Raw genomic sequence first — 22,310 nt, 5'->3', positions numbered from 1 at the left:
GATCGTGAAGAGTCGGACACGACTGAGCGACTTCACTTTCATTTTTCACTTTCATGCACTGGAGAACGAAATGGCAACCCACTCCAGTGTTCTTGCCTGGAGAATCCCAGGGACGGGGGAGCCTGCTGGGCTGCCGTCTATGGGGTCGCACAGAGTCGGACACGACTGAAGTGACTTAGCAGTAGCAGCAGTAACAGCATATTTCATTACACACATATATGTGATCATATGACATTACATAAAAATATAAATGACCCCTGGTGGCTCAGATGATAGAGAATCTGCCTGCAATGCAGGAGACTCAGGTTTGATCCCTGGGTTGGGACGATCCCCTGGAGAAGAGAATGGCAACCCATTCCAGTATTCTTGCCTGGAGAATCCCATGGAGAGCATGGACAGAAGAGCCTGGTGAGCTACAGTCTATGGGGTTGCAAACAGTTGGACACAACTGAGCAACTAACACAGAGTGTACATATGACAAAATATATTACATGTAACCATATGATGCTATGTATATGTACATACAATTTTTACAGTATATATACATATTAATGCCCAGAACAGTGCCCATTTGTTCATATTAGGTGCTCAATAAATAACTGTTGAAAGAACAAATGACTAAAATTAATATGTAAAAGAATACTATGTTGGCAAATATTGGCCTTTATTTTCAGTTTTTCAAAAGTGATTCCAGTGTTCATAAAGTTGTCTTTTGCAGTACTGTTATTTACAAAATTGATAAGCATTCCTTTTAAAAAATTATTTTTATTTATTTATTATTTTTTGTTGTGCTGGGTGTTGGTTGCAGTGCAAAGGCTCTTTGCTGCTGGGAGGGTTTTCTCTAGTGGGGAGTTGGGGCTGCTCTCTAGTTGCAGCTCACGGGCTTAGTTGCTCCATGACATGTGGAATCTTCCTGGATCAGGGATCAAACCCAAGTCTCCTGCATTGGCAGATGGATTCTCAACCACTGGACCACCAGGCAAGTCCCTGATAAGCACTCCTTTTGTGACAGAACATGAAGAGCTGAAAAGGCTAAATATTAAAGACTTAATGTGTTCTCAGTTCAGTTCAGTTGCTCAGTTGTGTCTGACTCTTGCAACCCCATGAATCGCAGCACGCCAGGCCTCCATGTCCATCACCAGCTCCTGGAGTTCACCCAAACTCATGTCCATTGAATCAGTGATGCCATCCAGCCATCTCATCCTCCGTCGTCCCCTTCTCCTCCTGCCCCCAATCCCTCCTAGCATCAGAGTCTTTTCCAATGAGTCAACTCTTTGCATGAGGTGGCCAAAGTACTGGAGTTTCAGCTTTAGCATCATTCCTTCCAAAGAAATCCCAGGGCTGATCTCCTTCAGAATGGACTGGTTGGATCTCCTCGCAGTCCAAGGGACTCTGAAGAGTCTTCCCCAACACCACAGTTCAAAAGCATCAGTTCTTTGGCACTCAGCTTTCTTAACAGTCCAACTCTCACATCCATACATGACTACTGGAAAAACCATAGCCTTGACTAGACGGACCTTTGTTGGCAAAGTAATGTCTCTGCTTTTGAATATGCTATTTAGGTTGGTCATAACTTTCCTTCCAAGGAGTAAGCATTTTTTAATTTCATGGCTGCAGTCACCATCTGCAGTGATTTTGGAGCCCCCCAAAACAAAGTCTGACACTGTTTCCAATGTTTCCCCATCTATTTGCCATGAAGTGATGGGACCAGATGCCATGATCTTAGTTTTCTGAATATTGAGCTTTAAGCCAACTTTTTCACTCTCCTCTTTCACTTTCATCAAGAGGCTTTTTAGTTCCTCTTCACTTTCTGCCATAAGGATGGTGTCATCTGCATATCTGAGGTTATTGATATTCCTCCTGGCAATCTTGATTCCAGCTTGCGCTTCTTCCAGCCCAGTGTTTCTCATGATGTATTCTGCATATAAGTTAAATAAGCAGGGTGACAATAAACAGCCTTGACGTAACCCTTTTCCTATTTGGAAACAGTCTGTTGTTCCATGTCCAGTTCTAACCGTGGCTTCCTGACCTGCATATAGGTTTCTCAAGAGGCAGGTCATTTTCCAAGTTAAAATGTATTTATTAACATTCTAGTATAGTAATTTGACAGTGAATTAAGCTATGAATTTACTCACAACTGTGTAACTCACATTTCTCTATTTTTAAAAATGTATTTATTTATTTATTTGGCTGTGCTGTTAGCTGTGACATGTGGGATTCAGTTCTGTAACCTGGGATTGAGACCAGACCCCCTGCATTGGGAGTCGTAGCCACTGGGCCACCAGGGAAGTCCCTCTCTATTTTTTTAAAGGCACTTTCTACCCTCCTCTGCCTTTGTCAGTGGTGTTGCCCAGTGCCATTACTGTCACTGCTCTTGTTGCATCCAGGATTGTGGGTACCTTGCTGCTCCAGTGTCACCGGCAGCACCACCTGGGGCACCAGGATGACAGGTGCCTATGCCTCGTCCAAGGCCTCCTGGGGCATAGGCTCTGGTGCTGTGTGCTGTGTGTGTGGGGAATCCAGAATCATGAGTGTCTCTACCATGACCGGAGTTGTTGGGTCATGGATGCTGCCACTGTGTGTGTCAAAGGTGGAGTTACAGGTACCTCTGTGGCTGGAGGGAGAGGATCTCAGGCCCTGCTGCCATGCTGTTCAGTTCCCTGTGGCCATGGGCGCATCTGCACCCAGAAGGTCAGTGTCATGTGCACTTCTCCTGATGCTACCAGCTTGTGTGGGGCTGTGGGCTCAGCCACCAAGTCTGGTGATCCAGAATGGCAGGCACGGCTTCCAGTGGTCTCCTGGCTTTGCCTCCTCTATGTGCCCCAGCCCACCCACCTTTAACGTACAGATGTGTGAAATCCTCTGATGTCCTGGTGTATTGGATGGAGGCACCTTTGCTGAGTTGCAGATGTTTTCCTGGTGGTAGACTGAAGGGGAGCGATAAAGAGAGCATCTCAACCACCATGATGCTGATGTCACACCAAAAAGATTATTCTTGCAGTGGTGGGAGACAATGGTGCTTCAGATTAGGATTTAGAAGGAGATAGGGAGAGCATATTTAGCTAAGTGATGATAATGCCATTGCCAAGACAGTTCATACGTGAGGAGAGGAAAAGTGAGGAGGCGGCAAGAGTTTGACGTGGTTGTAAGACATCCAGGTAGAGGTATCCAGAAGGCATGTACATCTTCAGATGGGATATCCCAGGGTGGTGCTGTGTTCTTATTATAACCCTGTCAGGTAGCACATGGTTAAGTTTCTTTCATTTGGGGCAATGTTAAATCCAATCACTTGATTAAGGTGTTATGTGCCATACTTCTTGTCTGTGAGTTTATGTTTTGCCTTGTAACTAATATTTTATGGGGATACTATCAGACTGTATAAACGTCCTGCTGTGTGCTTAGTCGCTCAGTCATGTCCGACTCTTTGCCACCTACCTACCTACTTCTCAGGGACAGAGAAGCCTGGCAGGCTATAGTCCATTGGGTCACCAATAGTTGGACACAATTGAGCAACTAACACACACATACCTACTTCTCATCAAAATTTCAATGTGTTTGTTTCTGCCAGAAGAGTCATGTTTTCCTCTTTTGTATAATGGGTTATAATCTATTATTTCATTGTTTATTTTGATGCTCAAATAGTCTCAGATTTGGCGAGTAAAAATCCATTTAAGCTGACTCCTGGGTCCTATTGGCATGTCCTCAATTAATCTTGGGCAACTACTTATCTTCTGACCCAAGATATTTCAAGCTTATCTTATAATTTTCCTTTACTATGTTTTTTTTTTTTTTTTTCTTTTAGCGAATGGCATTAGAAATCAAGAATTGGGATGTAGGTATGCCCTTTATTTTTAGGGTGCCCCTACTCCTAGACTTTCTTAGCAAAAGAGCTATGGAGTTATGCATGTTTAAACATACATACACATGTAGATAAATTGATACATACTCTGTTAGGCTTCTGATGCCCCACACGTAGACTAACCCTCCATAAGGACACCCACCTCATCTTGCTCCAACTCTAATATCACAGGAGTGATATTTATTCTTTCTCAATCCGTGTAATTTTAATTTCCTTTTATTGTCTTATTGCATTAGCCAGAACTTCTAATATGCTATTGAGCCAGGCTACTTTCTTTGTGAACATTCTTTTCATCCTTTTAGGAGCTGTACACCGTACTATCTACTATCTTAACTCTCTTCAACTCAGTGTGACATGTCTTACCTATCTCTATCTACTGGTGTTGGGCTGACTTATTCAGAAAACAATGGAAGAGGTAGAGACATGATTTTCACTGGCCAATCCAATACTTCTTTAGTGGTTTGCTACATTTTTCAAATTTACTTTAGGAACCAGTGCTGCTTATAAAATAAACACAATTAAGGAAAAATAAACAGACAAGTCTAGACAGATAAATAGGATTATCTTGCTAAAATGCTATTTATTCTGTGAGGATAAATTCCTTCAGGGGTTGCTTAATTAGTATTATATCTAGTTAAAATAAATAGATAGGTCTGTTTGTAGCTTGTCTTCTCATTTTCTTGACAGAGTCTTTCACAGAGCAGATTTTTAATCATAATGAAGTTTAGCTTATCAATTATTTCTTTCATGGATAATGCCTTTGCTTTGTTATCAAAAAAGGTCATCAATATAACTAATGTCACCTAGATTTTCTTCTGTGTTGTCTTCTAGGGTTTTGAAGTTTTGTATTTTACATTTAGGTCTATGATACATTTTGAGTTAATTTTCTTTGAAAAGTGTGTAGATTCCTTCATTTTCTTTTTTTTTTTTGCATGTGGATGTCCAGTTGTTCTAGCATCATATGTGTTTATTTTGTTAAGTTTATACCTAATTATTTCATTTTGGTGGGGTTGTTAATGTAAATGGTATTGTGCTTTTAAATTCTAAAGTTTACTTGTTCATTTCTGGTGTATAGGAAAGCAATTGACTTTTTATATTAACTTTGTATCCTGCAACCTTCTTATTACTGCTGTATGTAGTGATCTGAAAGAAATAACAACAACAACAACAAAAAAACTCCCATGACTAATATCACAGGAGTGATATTTATTCTTTCTCAATCTGTGTAATTTTAATTTCCTTTTATTGTCTTATTGCATTAGTTAGAACTTCTAATATGATATTGGAAAAAAGTGATAAGAGGGAATATACTTCCTTTGTTTCTCTTAGTGGGAAAATTTTAGTTTTGCACCAGTAAGTGTGATATAAGTTGTAAGTTTCTAGTAAATTTTTTTTTTTTTTTATCATGTTGAGGAAGTTCTCCTCTGTTTCTGTTTTGCTGAGTGGTTTTGTTTTTTAGGGCTTCCCTGATAGCTCAGTTGGTAAAGAATCTGCCTGCAATGCAGGAGACCCTGGTTTGATTCCTGGGTCAGGAAGATCTGGAGAAGGGATAGACTACCCACTCCAGTATTCTTGGGCTTCCCTTGTGTCTCAGCTGGTAAAGACTCTGCCTGCAATGAGGGAGACATGGGTTCAATCCTTAGGTTGGGAAGATCCCCTGGAGAAGGGAAAGGCTGCCCATTCCAGTATTCTAGTCTAGAGAATTCCATGGATAGTCCATGGGGTTGCAAAGAGTTGGACACAACTGAGCGACTTTCACTTTTGTTTTTTTTATCACGAATGGGTGTTGGATTTTATTAACTGCTTTTTTCTGTATCTACTGATACCATGTAATATCAATTTCTTCTTTAGCCTATTGATGTAATGGGTTACACTAATTGATTTTCAAATATTTAACCAGATTTGCATAACTGTGATAAATTCCACTTGGTTATTGTGTATAATTCTTTTATACACTGTTGGATATGATCTACTATTTTTTTTTAAAGATTTTTGCACTTATGCCCATAAGAAATATTGTTCTGTAGTTTTATTTTATCGTATTGCCTTGGTACAGTTTTAGTATTATGTTAATCCTGGGCTTATAAATTGAGTTAGAAAATATTTCCTTGTCTATCTTTTGAAAGAGACTGAAGATAATTGGGATAACTCTTTCCTTAGATGTTTGATAAATTCACCAGTGAACCTATCTGGGCCTGATGGTTTCTGTTTTGCAAGGTTATTAATTATTGATTCAATATCTTCAATAGATATAGGTCAGTTTGAATTGTCTATTTCTCCTTGTAGGAGTTTTGGGAAAAGTGGCCTTTCAAGAAGTTAGTCTATTTCATTTAGATTATTAAATTTGTGGGCAATGCATTGTTCATAGTATTCCTTTGTTATCCTTTTACTGTCCTTATAATCTAGCAATTCCATTCCTGAGTATTTATCTATTGAAAACAAAACCACTAATTTGAAAAGATATATGCTCCCCTATGTTCATTGCAGTATTATATACAATAGCCAAGATATGGAAGCAACCCAAGTGTCCATTGACAGGTGATTGGATAAAGAAAATGTGACATACAAATACAAAGGAATATTACTCAGCCACATTAAAGAATGAAATATTACTATTTACAACAACATGGATGTACCTGGAGGATATTATGCTAAGTGGAATGTGTCAAACAGAGAAAGACAAATGCCATATAATTTCACTTACATGTGGAATTTAAAAAAAGAGAGAAGTGAACAAACATAAGAAAACTGAAACAAATTCATTGATACAGAGAGCAAACAAGTGGTTGCTAGGGGAGGGGAGTAGGGGGAATTAGTGAAGCAAGTGTGGGAGATTAAGAGGCACAAACTTCTAGTGAGAAAAGAAATGAGTCTTGTGGATGAAATGTACAACATTTATGGGGAATATAGTCAATAATATTGTAATATTTTTTTATGGTGACAGATGGCAAGTAGACTTATTGTGGTGATCATTTTGTATAGAAATATCAAATCACCGTGTTGTGTGTCTGGAACCAACATAGCATTGTAGGTCAATTGCACTTCAATCACAAAAAGAAATATAACATTGCTTTACTTGCTTTGTGCGTTTATGCTAAGTTGCTTCAGTTGTGTTTGACCCTTTGCTACCGTGCAGATCCTAGCCCACCAGGCTTCTCTGTCTGGGATTCTCCTGGCAAGAATACTGGAGTGGGTTGCCGTGCCCTCCTCCAGGGGATTTTCCTGACCCAGGGATCGAACCTGTGTCTCTTAAGTCTCCTACGTTGGCAGGCAGGCTCTTTACCACTAGTGCCATTTGGGAATTGAATTAAATCTGACTCTGCTTTCATTCTTCTAAAATTCTTAATGAGACTTAATCTTCATTTTTATTAGAGCCTTCCCCACACTGGGGTTTGTCAAACAGAATATTTGGGAAGCTGCTTTTGTCTTTGCATGAAACTGGTTACTCCTCATATGACCACGCCATTGTCCAGCCCTTCAGCCATTTTGAAGCCTGGCTACTTGGCTGCTTCTATGCTCTATCTGGACGCGGGAATATTTCCTGAGACTGAGAGCTCTGTGGTCCAGAATGTGCCTCACACAGCTACTTAGCTCAGAGGTCCTGTCTATTACCCTGAGTGCAATGATGGAGGTGACCCAGTGCCCACTCCCCTGGGTCCCATGAGCTCCACTCACGTCCTGGTTTTGATTTCTTTCTGCCAGTGGGGCTTCTCTCTCTCTCTTTTATAAAAAAAAAGAAAGATTTTGATTTTGTATTGGGATATAGCCGATTAACAATGCTGTGATAGTTTCAGGTGAACAGCAAAGGGACTCAGTCACACATATACATATATCCATTCTCCTGCAAACTCCCTTCCCATCCTGGCTGCAGTGGGGCTTCGCTTTAACGTCTCTGCAAAAGACTTCTTTTTCTTCTTCCTCAGGAGCACCTCGAGTGATTTGCCCAAGTGCCAGGGCTTTTGCATAGTATCTTTAAGCAACCTCTGCTTCTAAGCTTGAAAATTCTTAAGGAGAAAGGCCACAAGGACGTGGCTACACTTGGAAATAGGGAAGGGGAAAAAAAAAAAAAACCATAGGATAAGAATCAGCACAGATTACAATCTTTTCAAATCCTTTGCAGTCGTGAAACCAAAATAGTCTTTAACATTTTCGTAAATTATTCTTCCACATTAAGAAGGGAAAAATGCTGGGAAAACAGAGGTATTTTGCTTACTTTGGGAAAAGAAATGTGAACTTGTATAGTTTCAGTTAAGATTTGTCCATGTAACTGTTTGGGGGGAAAAAGAAAAAAAAAAAAAGATAAAGGAAAGGGGAAAAGCAGGCTCATCTTGTTATTATTTGAGAAATTCCTGTTTTCATATATATAGTTCCATAACCTCGTATTATTGAATAAAAATTAGTGTAGAGACTTCTGCTGATCTGTGTGATTTTCTTGTACAATAGTTAAAATGACCCTTCTTCCAATTTCTTCTTTGGTTCTTGTTTGGAAGTGCTGTTACTGTCCCACACACATATCTTTCCTGCTTCTGCAAGCAAACATATGGTTCTGGAAATCTGGAATTTTAATCCCAGGATTCAATAAAGAGCACTAGTATTGAAACCTAACTGTTCCGCCCCACCACCCCCGCCCCCACCACCTGGGGAGTAGTGATATGTTGGGAGAATGTGACTATCTTTGCTTCCTGTTTCTACCATTTCTACCATTCCTTATGAAAAAATACATGAGCAATCTTTCACCTTATGAGAAAGGGATCAAAATGCGTAGTAATAAGTGGTATTAAACACATCATTTGAGGAAAAAGACCAGAACACAGCTTCTTCTCTCTTTGGAAAATATGAAGACGAAATTTAAAAAGTGGTCTGGATTAGGGAGAGAATTCTTAGACTTCTAACTGCCCTGCCCTCTTACCCTGTCTCTTGTCGGCCTATGTATTCTCTATGATTGAGAAATCCCTTGTTTCAAACAAAATTCTTTCTTACATTCTAATTCAGATCTTTTGGATCATTTTCAGAGATTTCTTTCACGTTTCCCATTGTGAAATTCTGTGTCTTGTGATTATGGTCTACAATAAGGCTAAGTAGAACAGTTTCTCATGCTGCTGCTGGCTTTTTCTCTGCAACAGTTTAGAAAAAAAAATGAGATGTATAGAAACATCTCTGAGATGTTTAAAATACCATGCAAATATAAAATTATATCAATATTTTATTTTCCTACCAAAAAAGAAAGAGAAAGAGAAGACCTCACATAAAAATAAAAAATGAATGGACAAAATTCCTTCACAAGTATATTGTGTAGGTTAAGAATTCTCTGACCAAAAGGCCTGCAATGGAAACAAAACTGAGTTTCTGAATCAAGTGAAACTTCTCTCCTTTCCTTTGCTTAATGGGTCATTTAAAGGATGCTGAAAACAGAGATGGGCTTCCCCCGTGGCTCAGCGGTAAAAAAATCCACCTGCAATGTAGGAGCCACAGGAGACTCGGGTTCGATCCCTGGGTCAGGAAGATCCCCTGGAGGAGGGCATGGCAAACCACTCCAGTATTCTTGCCTGAAGAATCCCATGGACAGAGGAGCCTGGTGGGCTACAGTCCAAAGGATCGCAAAGAGTCAGACACAACTGAAGTGATTTAGCACGCATGCACGAAAATAGAAACCCACAGTAGGGCTGAAAAGGAGACACAACCAGCTCAGGTTGATAGATGATTCTTGCAAATTAAATGCAATTAACGAGGAATTATACATACATAAGGATGAAACAGCAGGGGGTGTGGCAGCCCAGAACACTGAGATGTAGACAGTGAAGCCATTATTTTGAAGGGAAATAGATTCTAATCATGGTTTTCTCTTTCTGGTGCCCAGCTCCCATTCTGAAGCTATCCAGGAGCCCACCAACAGTTGCCTCTTTAGAAGAAAATATCTCTTATCTAAAAAATCCCAGTGGATTTAGGAGATCTGTGTCAGGAACTTGGGTCAAAGGGCAAAACTTCAAATAAAACATGCTCTAAGTACTCTTATCACTTAGGAAATTCCAAGGGGATTTTTAGGAGTGCTATGCTGGGAACCAGGGGTAGACAGATAGACACATAGGCAGACAGACACACATATATAAAATGTCACCTATCTTAATGGGGTTTTTTTAATGTGGATTTTAGAATCAGCATCTCTGATCCTAATGGTTTTTGAGCTAAGATTACATAAAATGTAAATAAATTTAGGGAGTATTGACATTTGACATTTTCATGATGCTGACTTTTAACCTATCCAAAAATATAGGATGCTTTATTAAATAACATTTGTTCAAGTCCTTTTTTTGTGTTCTTCATTACTATTTAAATTTTTTTCTTATATATATTTTAAACATTTCTTTCACATTTATTCCTGGGTATCATGAGAAAAATCAAACCCAAAATAAAAATCAAAGTACAGAATCAATGTACTTTGGGATAAAAATAAAGTCAAAGTTTTGACTGTAGCATCCAACATTAAGGTTCAGAACTAAATAAAGTTATGCCTAGCAGTTACTTTTGAATAGAAAAAAATGATTTCTGAGAAATTTAAGGGTATTCCTCTCTGACTGTATTTGCTAGACAACAGGAATTCTAATAATCTAGTTCATAGGAGCCTTGTAGGTGACCTAAGGAAGAGATATGCCTTTTGGAGAGGTTTGTGGGTATTGGTTTTGTCTCATGGAATAAATCTCATTAAAAGTAATATGTAACCATGACATTTAAAAGAATTGTACTAACAGAAGCACTTCCAGATGGGACTTCAAAGGACAGAGATGGTTCAAAGGGAAAAGGAGATTTCAGAGCCCTCAAACATCTACAGACTAGAAGAAGACTGAGAGCATATCTCAGCTGAAAACATATGCCTTTTCTCATGGGAAATAAAGGATGAATTAGAGTGTAGAGTGGATTCCAGAGTCACAGAGAACCACTCTGAGGAAGCAAGACAACCCTAATCAGAGAACTGGTGACAACTGCCTGGTCAGATTTCAGAGTGCTATGGACCATGAACTGGAGTGGCCTCCCGTGCTCCACCTTTTTGAATAGAAGTATCTGTCACAGTTGTCCTGGGATTGTCCCCAGAGTGGTGGTAGATAACTAACATTTCTGTTTAGTTCACAGAAGCAGCATGAGAAACTGTTCTACTTAGCCTTATTGTAGACCATAATCACAAGTGTAGTGAGAACTACACTAAAGGAACTGAAATTGAGCAGATGACCCCCAAGGAGTCTCATCTATAGCTGGACCTAATTTAGATGCTGGATTTCAAGCCTGAGGCTGATGTCATCATATGACAAGACATCAAGTGTTGGAGGGGAACATGGATGAGTTTTTTTTTTTTTAACATGGAAGCAAGATGCAAATCAGTGGGGGGCTTATGGAAGATTATGAAAGCTTAGTGGTTAGAGATTGTTCCTTAATAAACCATGCCTTTCAGTATTCTCAGGCTTATGTGGGTCCCTCTCCTTGCCCTATGCCTTGCTTTTGAAAAAGGGTAGTGACGGAAGTGGTACTATGTGACTTCCAAAGCTAGGCACAAGAAGCTCTTCAGGTTCTGCCCCATTCCCTAGAATGCTTATTAATACATGGGACACAGTCTCCTGGAATCCCACTCCAAGTCCTGAGCCATTTGGAGAGGACATGTGCCAACACTCTGGGCAGCATTTCTAGATGAGCCACCAGGTGATGGCCAGCACGAACTGCATGCCATCTGAGGAGCCATCTTGGATACCCAGTCCAGTTGAATCTTCAGAGGACCAAAGCCCTAGCCAACATCTGACTTCAACTGCAAGAGAGAACCAAAGCAAATAATGCCCTGTTGGGTGAACCTGGTCAAACCGTAAAACCATGAGAGAAAAATGATAAAGTATTGTTTTAATTCATTACACTCTGGGTAGATAACTGGAACACATAGCAACACAGCACACATACCCACACACACATGACTTGTAGCAGAGACTGGCTAGTGTTGCACTGAGTTTCTTTCCTTTTCCTCCTGAATACACAGAAAGACTGTCTCATCATGCAACTGAGTTCTGGCTAATGGAGCATAAGTAAATGTCATGTATGTCATATCCAGGTTTGCTGTATTAAAACTTCCTGTGGGCACCTTTATATCACTGTTTGATGGATAAGTATTTGGAAGTGACACACATGAAAATGACAAAGTTAGGTTATTGTGCTTTGTCACTGAGTTTTAGGGTTTATTGTTTTAGCAGCTAATGTAAAATCAACTAAATACACAGCTGTAACAAATTGGCAGTCCATACATGAGATTGATATTTAATTTTCTTTTTTGTGTGATTCTTATGATATTAAACTTAAAATAATTTATATAGGTATTCTTTTTCTGCTCTCTAAATATTGTTTTTAGGATTGGGATTATCATTTCCTTGAAAGTATGATGAAATTTTTCTGTAAAATATTGTTATGCTGTCTTTTGTAAGTGAAGGATTATTTTTTACTCCTAATTCACTTTCATTTCTGGTTTATTCAATTTTTCAAAATATTCTGTCCTCACTTTTGATAATTTGTATAATTTTTGTTCTTCTCAGTTCAGTTCAGTTCAGTCGCTCAGTCGTGTCCGACTCTTTGTGACCCCATGAATTGCAGCGCGCCAGGCCTCCCTGTCCATCACCAACTCCTGGAGTTCACCCAAACTCATGTCCATCGAGTCAGTGATGCCATCCAGCCATCTTATCCTCTGTCGTCCCCTTCTCCTCCTGCCCCCAATCCCTCCCAGCATCAGAGTCTTTTCCAATGAGTCAACTCTTCACATGAGGTGGCCAAAGTACTGGAGTTTCAGCTTTAGCATCATTCCTTCCAAAGAAATCCCAGGGCTGATCTCCTTCAGAATGGACTGGTTGGATCTCCTTGCAGTCCAAGGGACTCTAAACATTATATTTTTCATTGAGGCTTTCAAAATTTACCATTTATATGTTTTATTAATCTTTAGAATACAGACTTTTGTTTTCTTGATTCTGTCATTTTGTTGACTTTCATTTTATTAACTTCTGTTCTTCACAATTCGCTGTCAACACTCTTTATATATTGCTTTCCCCCCCATTTTTCTAGCTCATTTCATTCATATAACAACCTTTCCTAATTTTTTAATTCATATAATGTTTAGGTTTTATAAAATGTACTTCCATGTGTACTAGATATTTAAACAAATAAATCAGGTATTTTGACATAAAATGTTTTAATTCTTGTTCAGTTCTAAATGTTTTGTAACTTTCATTGTTACTTCCTTTTAATTTTAAAGTTTTTATGATGGAGCATTTCAAACATACATAAAATTAAACAAAATAATAAATGAATCCAAATATATACACAATGTTATTATTTTTATAATATGTTTTTAATAGGCTTTTATCCTGCTCTCCTGACATAGGTTCCACTCAGAAAAATAGTAGTCTTTAAAAGTAGTGGTAGTAGTAATAGTTTTTAAAAGCATCATTTGAACAGAAATGCTAAAGTTACCCTCAAAAATAATCCTAATGATTGGCTACCAGTCACCCATGACCACATTGAAAATCTTTCTGGTTTATAATTTATCTGCAAGGCATCTTTTATATGTAAAGTGAGAAATCACCAATCCCGTGTAAATTTTAATCGGGAATATTTTTTGTAAATATATAAAACTCTCCATGTATATATGTACACATATTCTTTATCTGTTTATCTAACTGTTCTAAATATACTAAAAGTCTATACCCACAATATTGTATTAATATAATGAACCACTAGACTCTCAATACCCAGTTCTAACATCCAAGGACATCTACGTGAACTCTTGCCTTAGCTATACCATATCCACATTCCATCTACATTCACCTCCTAACCACCTCACCTTTCCCATTATCATTTTGAAGCAAAACTCCAAAATATTTCAACATATATTTCCAGAAGGAAAGGATTATTTTTAAACTAAAACATGCTACATTATGGTACATAAACATTTAACAAAATTTTTTAATATCATCCGTATTTAAATATTCAGCCAGTGCAGATTTATAATTCTTTATTAAAATGTCATGTTTTTTTATTGGAGTAAATTGCTCTACAGTGTTGCATTAGTTTTTGTTGTACAACAACATGGATCAGCCAAATGTGTACATATAACCCCTCCCTCTTGAGCCTCCCTCCCACGCCCCCATCCCACCCCTCCAGGTCATCACAGATGTCATTATGTTTTAAAAGATGTCTTTGAAATCATTATCAAAATTAGGCCTATACATTGTGATTGATTAATTGATTGATATGCCTTTTAAATCTTTCTAATTTTATAGGTGGTCTCTGCTTCTGATTCTGAGACAATTTATTTGTTGGAGAAATCAAATTGTCAGTTTTCCATGGTATGAATTGTGCAAATTATATGCCTGTGATATAATTTAACACGTTCCTTACCTTCTGTGTACATATAATCTGCAATATGAGTTTAATTACTCCCAACTGTACATTTTAAATATTTTTATAGTCCATACCTTTCACCTGAAAGAATGATTCTGTGAGGGTGGGGTCTGAGGTTTGTCATGCTTCCTAATGACTACTTATTGTGTTTATGACTATTATTGACCCCATGAAAAACATGACTTCAAGAATATAGAATAAGTGAAATAAAAAATATAATACTTTCTTATAATTTTAAGGTATCTTAAGGATTGAAAGGGTAGCAATAACTAGGAAAGGCAAAGCAAAGATATAAGGGAGAGACTGAAATAAAAAAACAGATTATTGAGGAAGAGATGTTGGGTGAGACTTACGGTTCCACAGAATCTGAGGCGCTGGTAGCAAACTGAATGATGAGAAGTAGCAGGAGACATGAGTGAAGAAGTCTGCCTTCCCCCATAGTGAGGGACAAACCGCAGGCACCGTGTCGTGCCCAGCTCCTGCCCTCAGCCTGGTCCTTGAGACCTTTCAAATTTAGCAGACTTTATATGCTATTTGCAGACAAGCTCCACCTAGTGCCTCCAAATGGAGTTCATGGTTGGACACAGATTTCCCGAAAGGGTTGATGCTCTCAGCGATTGCTTCATTAGTCTCAAGGCTAAACTCTGTCTGACAGGCTCTGAGTCATTTCCAGACAATAAAAATTTATGTTCCAGGGAGAATTAACCTTCTTTAACTTTGACAGCAAAGCTCCGGAGGAGGAACTTTCAACCCATCCTTCTTCAACTCCTTCAAAATTCTTGCAAGTAGGTGTCAAAGAAAGCTACCTTTGAAGGTCAAGGGATGTGTCATTATGCCAGTAACTCATTCAATGACTTTAGGGGGACTTCTTGACAGAGGATTGAGTAAGCAGCTCTGGAGAAAGTAATTCAAAAGAAATGCTTGTGCTTGACTAAAATTGCAGGTGTTCTCCCCGTCTTCTCCATCCCCCTCACTTCATCACGACCCACCCATCTACCACTCTCTTCTAGCCTTCCTCAAGCTGCAGCCAAGCCCTGCTCCCAACATACTTCCCCTGTATCACTAACACTGTGGATCCACCCCACCCTCAACATTTTTCTGCAGACTTGCTAGGGCTGGGCAGTAGACACAGTTCACACAGGGCACCTCTTGATCACCTGGTGCTGGTGGCCAGAGGGACTAACCTCCCCGGGCCTCACAGGTCTGTAATGGTTGGAAAGATAGTTCTAGGCAGGCTGTCACACCCAGGGCATTGCGCAGACAGCAGAAAAAAAACTACCCGTAGTCTGCCTGTGAAAAAGACATTTACTTGTCCCGGAGCTTCAACCTTAGGGACAGGCTTCAGCACTGCCGCTCATCTAGGGGCTGCAGACGCACTTGTAGGGAATATAGGCAGGAAGATGCAGTCTTTGCACCCTCCCATTGTTGCATTGTCCCCTGACCTTGCCATGGCTTGCTGGGATCTTCCAGCAATGAGCTTATAAACTCAGAGGAAGGCTTAGTTCTGGCAACTATTGCCCAGAAACACTCCCGGATCTCCTGGTCTGGAGGTCAGCAGGGATTGCAGACCCACAGGACTGTATGTACTTTAACAGCTGTTGCCTGAGGATCTGGCTTTCGATCTGTCTGAAACTAGGCACTGACTCTGGGAGCAAGCTTTCTGGAACACTGACAGGTCTTAAAACACCCTCAACAACTGGGACCCGTCAAGAATAAATCAGCCTGCTTAACACACTGATTTGAGACAACCAAGAGCTAGGGTGAGGATAAATGATGTTTCACTTCATACGCAGGACACTCTTTCAATGGGAAAGTGGGCTGTTTTACTTAGCATGCAGACTCAAACACAGAGAGTCAAGCAAAATGAGGAAACAGGGGAAGATGCTTCAGATGAAAGAACAAAACAAAACTTCAGGAAAAAAACTTAACAAAATGGAGATACCTATGGCTGATTCATGTTGATGCATGACAAAAATCATCACAATATTGTAAAGTAATTATCCTCTGATTAAAATAAATAAATAAAATTTTAAAAATGGAGATATGTAAATTATCTGGAAAAAAAAGTTCAAAAGAATAGTTGAAAAATGCTCACTGAACTTGAGGAAGAATGGATGAACACAGCGAGAGCTTCAGCAAAGATAAATAAGAAAGTGCTGAACAGAAGTCATAGAGCTGAAGAATATAATAACTGAACTGAAAATAGGCTCAAGAGGTTCAACGGAAGATGAAGTGGAGCAGAAGACAGGATCAGTGACCTGAAAGAGCAGTGGAACTCATCCAAATAGAGCAGCAAACAGAAAAAAGAATGTCGAAAGAGTGGAGGCAGGTAAAGAGTTCCTATGGGACAACATCAAGCAGAATGACACTCACATTAAAGGAGTCCCAAAAGGAGAAGACAGAAAGAGCTTGAAAACTTGAGAAATAATGGCTGAAAACGTCCCTAACAAAGGGGAAGAAACAGATATTCAGGTACAGGAAGCACAAAGAGTTCCTTACGAGAGGAACCAAAGAGATCTCTATCAAGGCATGTTATAATTAAAATCAAAAGTTGAAGAGATAATCTTCAAAACAGCAAGAGAGAGAAAGAAAAAAAAAGACCTTGTTACATACAAGGGAACTTCCATCGGACTATCAGCTGAGTTTTCAGCAGAAACTTTGCAGGTCAGAAGGGAGTAGCAAGATATACTTAAAGTTGTGAAGGAAAAAACTCACTAAGAATCTCTACCCAGCAAGGCCACCATTTAGAACTGAAGGAGAGAGAAAAAGTTTTCCATAGAAGCAAAAGCTAAAGGAGTTTATCACCACAAAACCAGCTTTACAGGAAATGGGTTTCTTTAAGCTGAAAATATACTAATAACTTGAAAACGTATGTAAGTAAAAATCTAACTGGTAAAGGCAAGTAAATAGTAAAGATAGTGGTTAACTGTGGTTATTTGTACTAGTACAAGACAGGTTTTCTAGGACATGTTTAACTTTAAAAGCAAATATACTTCATGAAAAAGAATGCTTCGCCTAAGATCAAGCAGAATAAGAATTACTAGGATTGAATGAACAAGGAGGGAAATTAAAATGTGGATATTTATTTAGAATATGATAAGTCTTTATCCCCCTGGAGGAGGAAACAGCAACCCACTCCAGTATTGTTGCCTGAAAAATTCCATGGACAGAGGAGCCTGGTAGGCTACAGTCCAAAAGCATTGCAAAGAGTTAGACACAAGTGAGCAACTCAACACACACACACACACACACACATACACACAAAGGTATTTTTTAAATGTATTTTTAACAAATATTGGGGAAAGTTCTTCCTCTTTCTTTTAAAAAAAACTTTATTTATTTTTGGCCGTGCTATGTGGGCTTCTCTTTAGTTTCAGTGAGTAGGGGCTACTCTTCTGCTTGAGATGCTCAGACTTCTCTTGTTGCAGAGCACAGGCTCTCAGGCATGTAGGCTTCAGTAGTTGCGGCTCCAAGGTTTTAGAACACAGGCTCAGCAGTTGTGGCACGCAGGCTTGGTTGTTCCTCAGCGTGTGAGATCTTCCCGGACCAGGAACTGAACCCGCGTCTCCTGCATTGGCAGGCGGATTCTTTACCTCTGAGCCACCAGGGAAGCCCTTCCCCTTTTTGCTCTATATCTAGCACCCAATTTAGTAGATTCTGTTTCTGTATGTAGATGGAGACAAAGCCTTTAAAAATGGTATCTGATTTGCACTAACTCTCTTAAAATTCAGAACAAAAACTTACTGAAAAAGTAAAAATATATCCATAATTTTCATGGCAACATAGTTAATTGCATTAGTTTAATAAGAATATGTCTTTTTAAAAAATCTAGACATAATTTAGACAGACTGATTGTGTAATTAAGGCCTACCAGAAAAATAATTTTTGAAAATAATTCTTATTTAATCAGTCATGACAACCTCACAATAGAGAAATATGGGTGGAGTCAATATTTACAAAGTCCTCAAAGGAAACTGACATGGTGTATGACATATAGGGTGCCAGGCTCATACACAAAGAAAATTGTTTCCTGGCAGGCCAAGGATCTTGGGAATTTGGGCGGGGGAGGCTTCTAGAGGAGAGGAATTCCTCTGACTTTGTAGTTACTGCAGGTAATAACACAAGTTTTCAGTTCAGTCGTTCAGTCGTGTCCAGCTCTTTGTGACCCAGTGGACTGCAGCATGCCAGGCTTCCCTGTCCATCAGTAACTTCTGGAGCTTGCGCAAACTCATGTCCATAGAGTCAGTGATGCCATCCAACCATCTCATTCTCTGTTGTTCCCTTCTCCTCCTGCCTTCAATCTTTCTCAGCAGAAGAGTCTTTTCCAGTGAGTCAGTTCTGCGCATCAGGTGGCCAAAATATTGGAGCTTCAGTTTCAGCATCAGTCCTTCCAATGAAAATTCAGTACTGATTTCCTTTAGGATTGACTGGTTTGATCTCCTTGCAGTCCAAGGGATTCTTGAAAGTCTTCTCCAACATCACAGTTCAAGAGCATCAGTTTTCCGTGCTCAGCCTTCTTTATGGTCCAACTCTCACACCCATATATGACTACTAGAAAAACCATAGCTTTGACTAGACGGACCTTTGTCAACAAAGAAATGTCTCTACTTTTTAATATGCTTTTAATCTGTTTTTAAATACGTCATAGCTTTTCTTTCTTCCAAGGAGCAAGAGTCTTTTAATTTCATGGCTGCAGTCACCATCTGCAGTGATTTTAGAGCCCAAGAAAATAAACTCTGTCACTGTTTTCAAATTCTAGAGGTTCTTAAAAGTTTAAACCAAAACACTAATTTGAAAAGATATATCCACCTTCATGTTCACTTCAGCATTATTTACAATAGCTAAATTATGGATTCAATCTAAATGTCCATTGATAGATAAATGGCTAAAGAATGGCATATTACTTGGCTAAAAGAAAAAATGAAATCTTGCCATTTTGACAACATGAGTGAACTTAGATGTATTATGCTAAGTGGAATAAATCAGACAGAGAAAGACAAACACTGTATGATCTTGTATGTGTGTGTTTGTTGTTCAGTTGTGTCCAACTCTTTGTGACCCCGTGGACTTAAGCCTACGAGGCTCCTCTGTCCATGGATATTCTCCTGGCAAGAATACTGGAGTGGGTTGCCAATTCCTTCTCCAGGGCATCTTCCTGACCCAGGAATCAAACCCAGGTCTCCCACATTGCAGGCAGATTCTTTATTGTCTGAGCCACCAGGGCCAATCCAGCTTGTATGAGGAATCTAAAAACTCATAAATACAGAGAGGAAACTGGTGGTTGCCAGAAGGGTGGGTGGGGGGTTGGGTGAAACAGGTGAAGGAGGTTAAGAGGTACAAAACTGGTTATAAAATAAATGTCATGGGGACGTAATACATAGCATAAGGAACGTAGTCAATAATACTGTAATAATTTTGTATGGTAACAGATGGTTATGAGACTTACTGTGGTGATCATTTTATATTTAAATGCCAAATCATTATGATGTATACCCGAAACTAACATAATATTGCACATCAATTATACTTCAATTAAAAAAGGAAGATTTTCAGCAATACTTCTGCTTTGTATTAAATACTAATAAACGTTCTTTGAAAGGCTGTACTAGAACAGATTAAAATTTATAAATCAGTCTGTTTACCCACATTTGCATTGAAGTCTAGCAATATTCATGACTCATAGATTTATTAATTTATATCATGAATTATTTTATTTTCTGGAGTGGGTTGCCATTTCCTCTTCCATGGGATTTTCCTGACCCAGGGATCGAACCCGTGTCTCCTTCGTGTCCTGTATTAGCAGATGAATTCTTACCACTGAGTCACCTGGGAAGCTGGCAAATTTTACCTCAAGTCCTAATAAATAACCAAAATTCCTTCTTCTTATTTCTCTGACTTTGGAAAAGTATGAAAATCTGTTTTATGTGTTTGTGAAACAGTAAGCAATTCAAGTCAGGTTTGAGTGAAAATGGTCTTTCTGGCTCATTTTCTCTACTGGTATGTCCTAAAACCTTTGCATTATTCCATTTCTCCTCTATCTCTCTGCTTGAGGGAATATGCTCACTCAGCACTGACCCATTTTTTTCACTGTCTACTATATTCCCAGAACTGTGTTCGGTGAACAGGTGGCAGACATGATTAAGATACAGGTCTGGCTTTCAAAGAGCTCTGACTGTACAGAAGATGGGGAAAAAACAATTTTTTAAGGTGTGGAATTGTACAAGTCAAAAGAGAGATATTTGTGCTAAACCATCAGAAGCATGAAAAGAGAACAGTTCTAAACAAATGACTCTACCAGAAATCAGAAAGATCAGAAAAAAAAAAACTTGCTTTCTTTTTCCTGCCATGGCCTAAAAGATGGACTACCTATAATACAACTCTGAAATAATTCTCCTTTTAAAAACCTTTCAGTGGTTTTCATAAAAAAATGACAATTATTGTTCTAGTCTTTACTTATTTTGTAATTTTATTTTTGCCCTTATCTTTTAATTTGTCTATTTGTATACATTTTATCAGGTTTCCCAGATGGCGCTAGTGGTAAAGAACCCACCTGCCAATGCAAAAGACATAAGAGATGAGGGTTCGATCCCTGGGTCGAGAAGATCCCCTGGAGGAGGGCATGGTAACCTACTCTAGTATTCTTGGCTGGGAAATCCCATGGACAGAGGAACCTGGCAGGCTAGGGTCCACAGGGTTGCAAAGAGTCAGACATGACTGAGGGAACTTAAGCACACATGCATGCATACATTTTATTATTCTTTCAACTTATTTTTGCTATTTATGCCCATGAAATTAATCTTTAATTTTCATTTTGTAGTTCAGTCCAAATTCAGAAATTAAGTCCGAATTAGAATTCACAAGTGAATTCAGAAAATGTGTCTGACTAAGGAAGCCTAAATATTGTAAAAAAAATTGACATTCATAATCATTATACATTTATTTGTATTCAGTGAATCTCCAGACAATACCCAATGTGACTATAGGGATAATTCACATCATAAAAAAATTTCAAAATTTTACCTGGAATAAATGATAAGCTTAGTATTGCAAAGAAAAGGTGAGAACTGAACAGCTGAATAATTACAACATTTCATTTAGCCACATTGATTCAAATATTTTAGCATGTATGAAAGAATAAACTGGTTAATCAGTGAAATAGAATAAATCATTTAGAAACAAATCTAAAATATATATTTTAATTTGTGATAAATGAGTCATTCTTATTAGCAGGGAAATATTGAATTGGTTAATAAATGATAATGGGACTATTAGAAGGCTACATAAGTGAGAAAAAAGTCAATTTAGATATCAACTCATATAGCACACAATAGACAACAAAACAACTTGAGATGGAATTAAATGTAAAAATTCAAACCAGGACTTTTGCTTCCACACATGCAGGATTTCTTCAGCACAAAGGTCTCTCTAATGCAATCCCTTTGTAAGTCACACCCCTTTTCCCATTTCCCTAGCACCCATAACCCCTGGAAACCATTCATTTATCTTCCATTTCCATGGTTTTGCCATTTCAAGAATGTTTTATGAAAGGAGTCATACAGTGTGCCTTTGGAAATTGTATTTCTTTTCACTCAGTGTAAAGTTTTTGAGATCCATCCAAGTTGTTGTTTGTATCAGTGCTTTGTCTGTCTTTATTAGTGAGTAGTATTCCATGGTATGGATGTACCACAGCTAGTTTGATGGACATTTTGGTTGTTTCCAATATTTAGAAATATTGTTTTCTTTCCCCCATCTTCTGGGAAAGCAGATTTTGGAATTTAATTTTTAATTATCTGCAGATTTTTTGGTGTACCTCTTTGTGTAGTTTTTCTGTATTTTTAAAAACACTATAGGGACTTCCCTGGGGTCCAGTGGTTAACATACTGTGCTTCCACTGCATGGGGCAAGGGTTAGATCCCTGGTTGGGGAACTAAGATCCTGCATGCTATGTGGAGTGGCCAAAAAAAAAAAAAGAAACCAACAAAACACTGTGGAGAATAGATACATAAGAAGGAAAATATAATATTGATAAAAAGAG

General features: G+C 38.7%; 1 protein-coding gene across 1 annotated transcript in view; it reads right to left on the bottom strand.

Annotated features, from left to right (window-relative positions):
• Positions 1 to 14,784, bottom strand: part of A2M (alpha-2-macroglobulin) — a 72,478-nt gene extending 57,694 nt beyond the window's left edge. The window contains exon 1 of the mRNA XM_019961599.2: positions 14,629 to 14,784. Coding sequence (XP_019817158.2) covers positions 14,629 to 14,714 — 86 coding nt within the window. The 5' untranslated portion in view covers positions 14,715 to 14,784. The remainder of the gene's footprint in view (positions 1 to 14,628) is intronic.
• Between the last annotated feature and the right edge of the window lie 7,526 nt (positions 14,785 to 22,310).

The sequence above is a fragment of the Bos indicus genome, chromosome 5, assembly GCF_029378745.1.
Source record: "Bos indicus isolate NIAB-ARS_2022 breed Sahiwal x Tharparkar chromosome 5, NIAB-ARS_B.indTharparkar_mat_pri_1.0, whole genome shotgun sequence".
Classification (NCBI taxonomy): domain Eukaryota; kingdom Metazoa; phylum Chordata; class Mammalia; order Artiodactyla; family Bovidae; genus Bos; species Bos indicus.
This window is presented reverse-complemented; position numbering and strand designations above follow the sequence as displayed.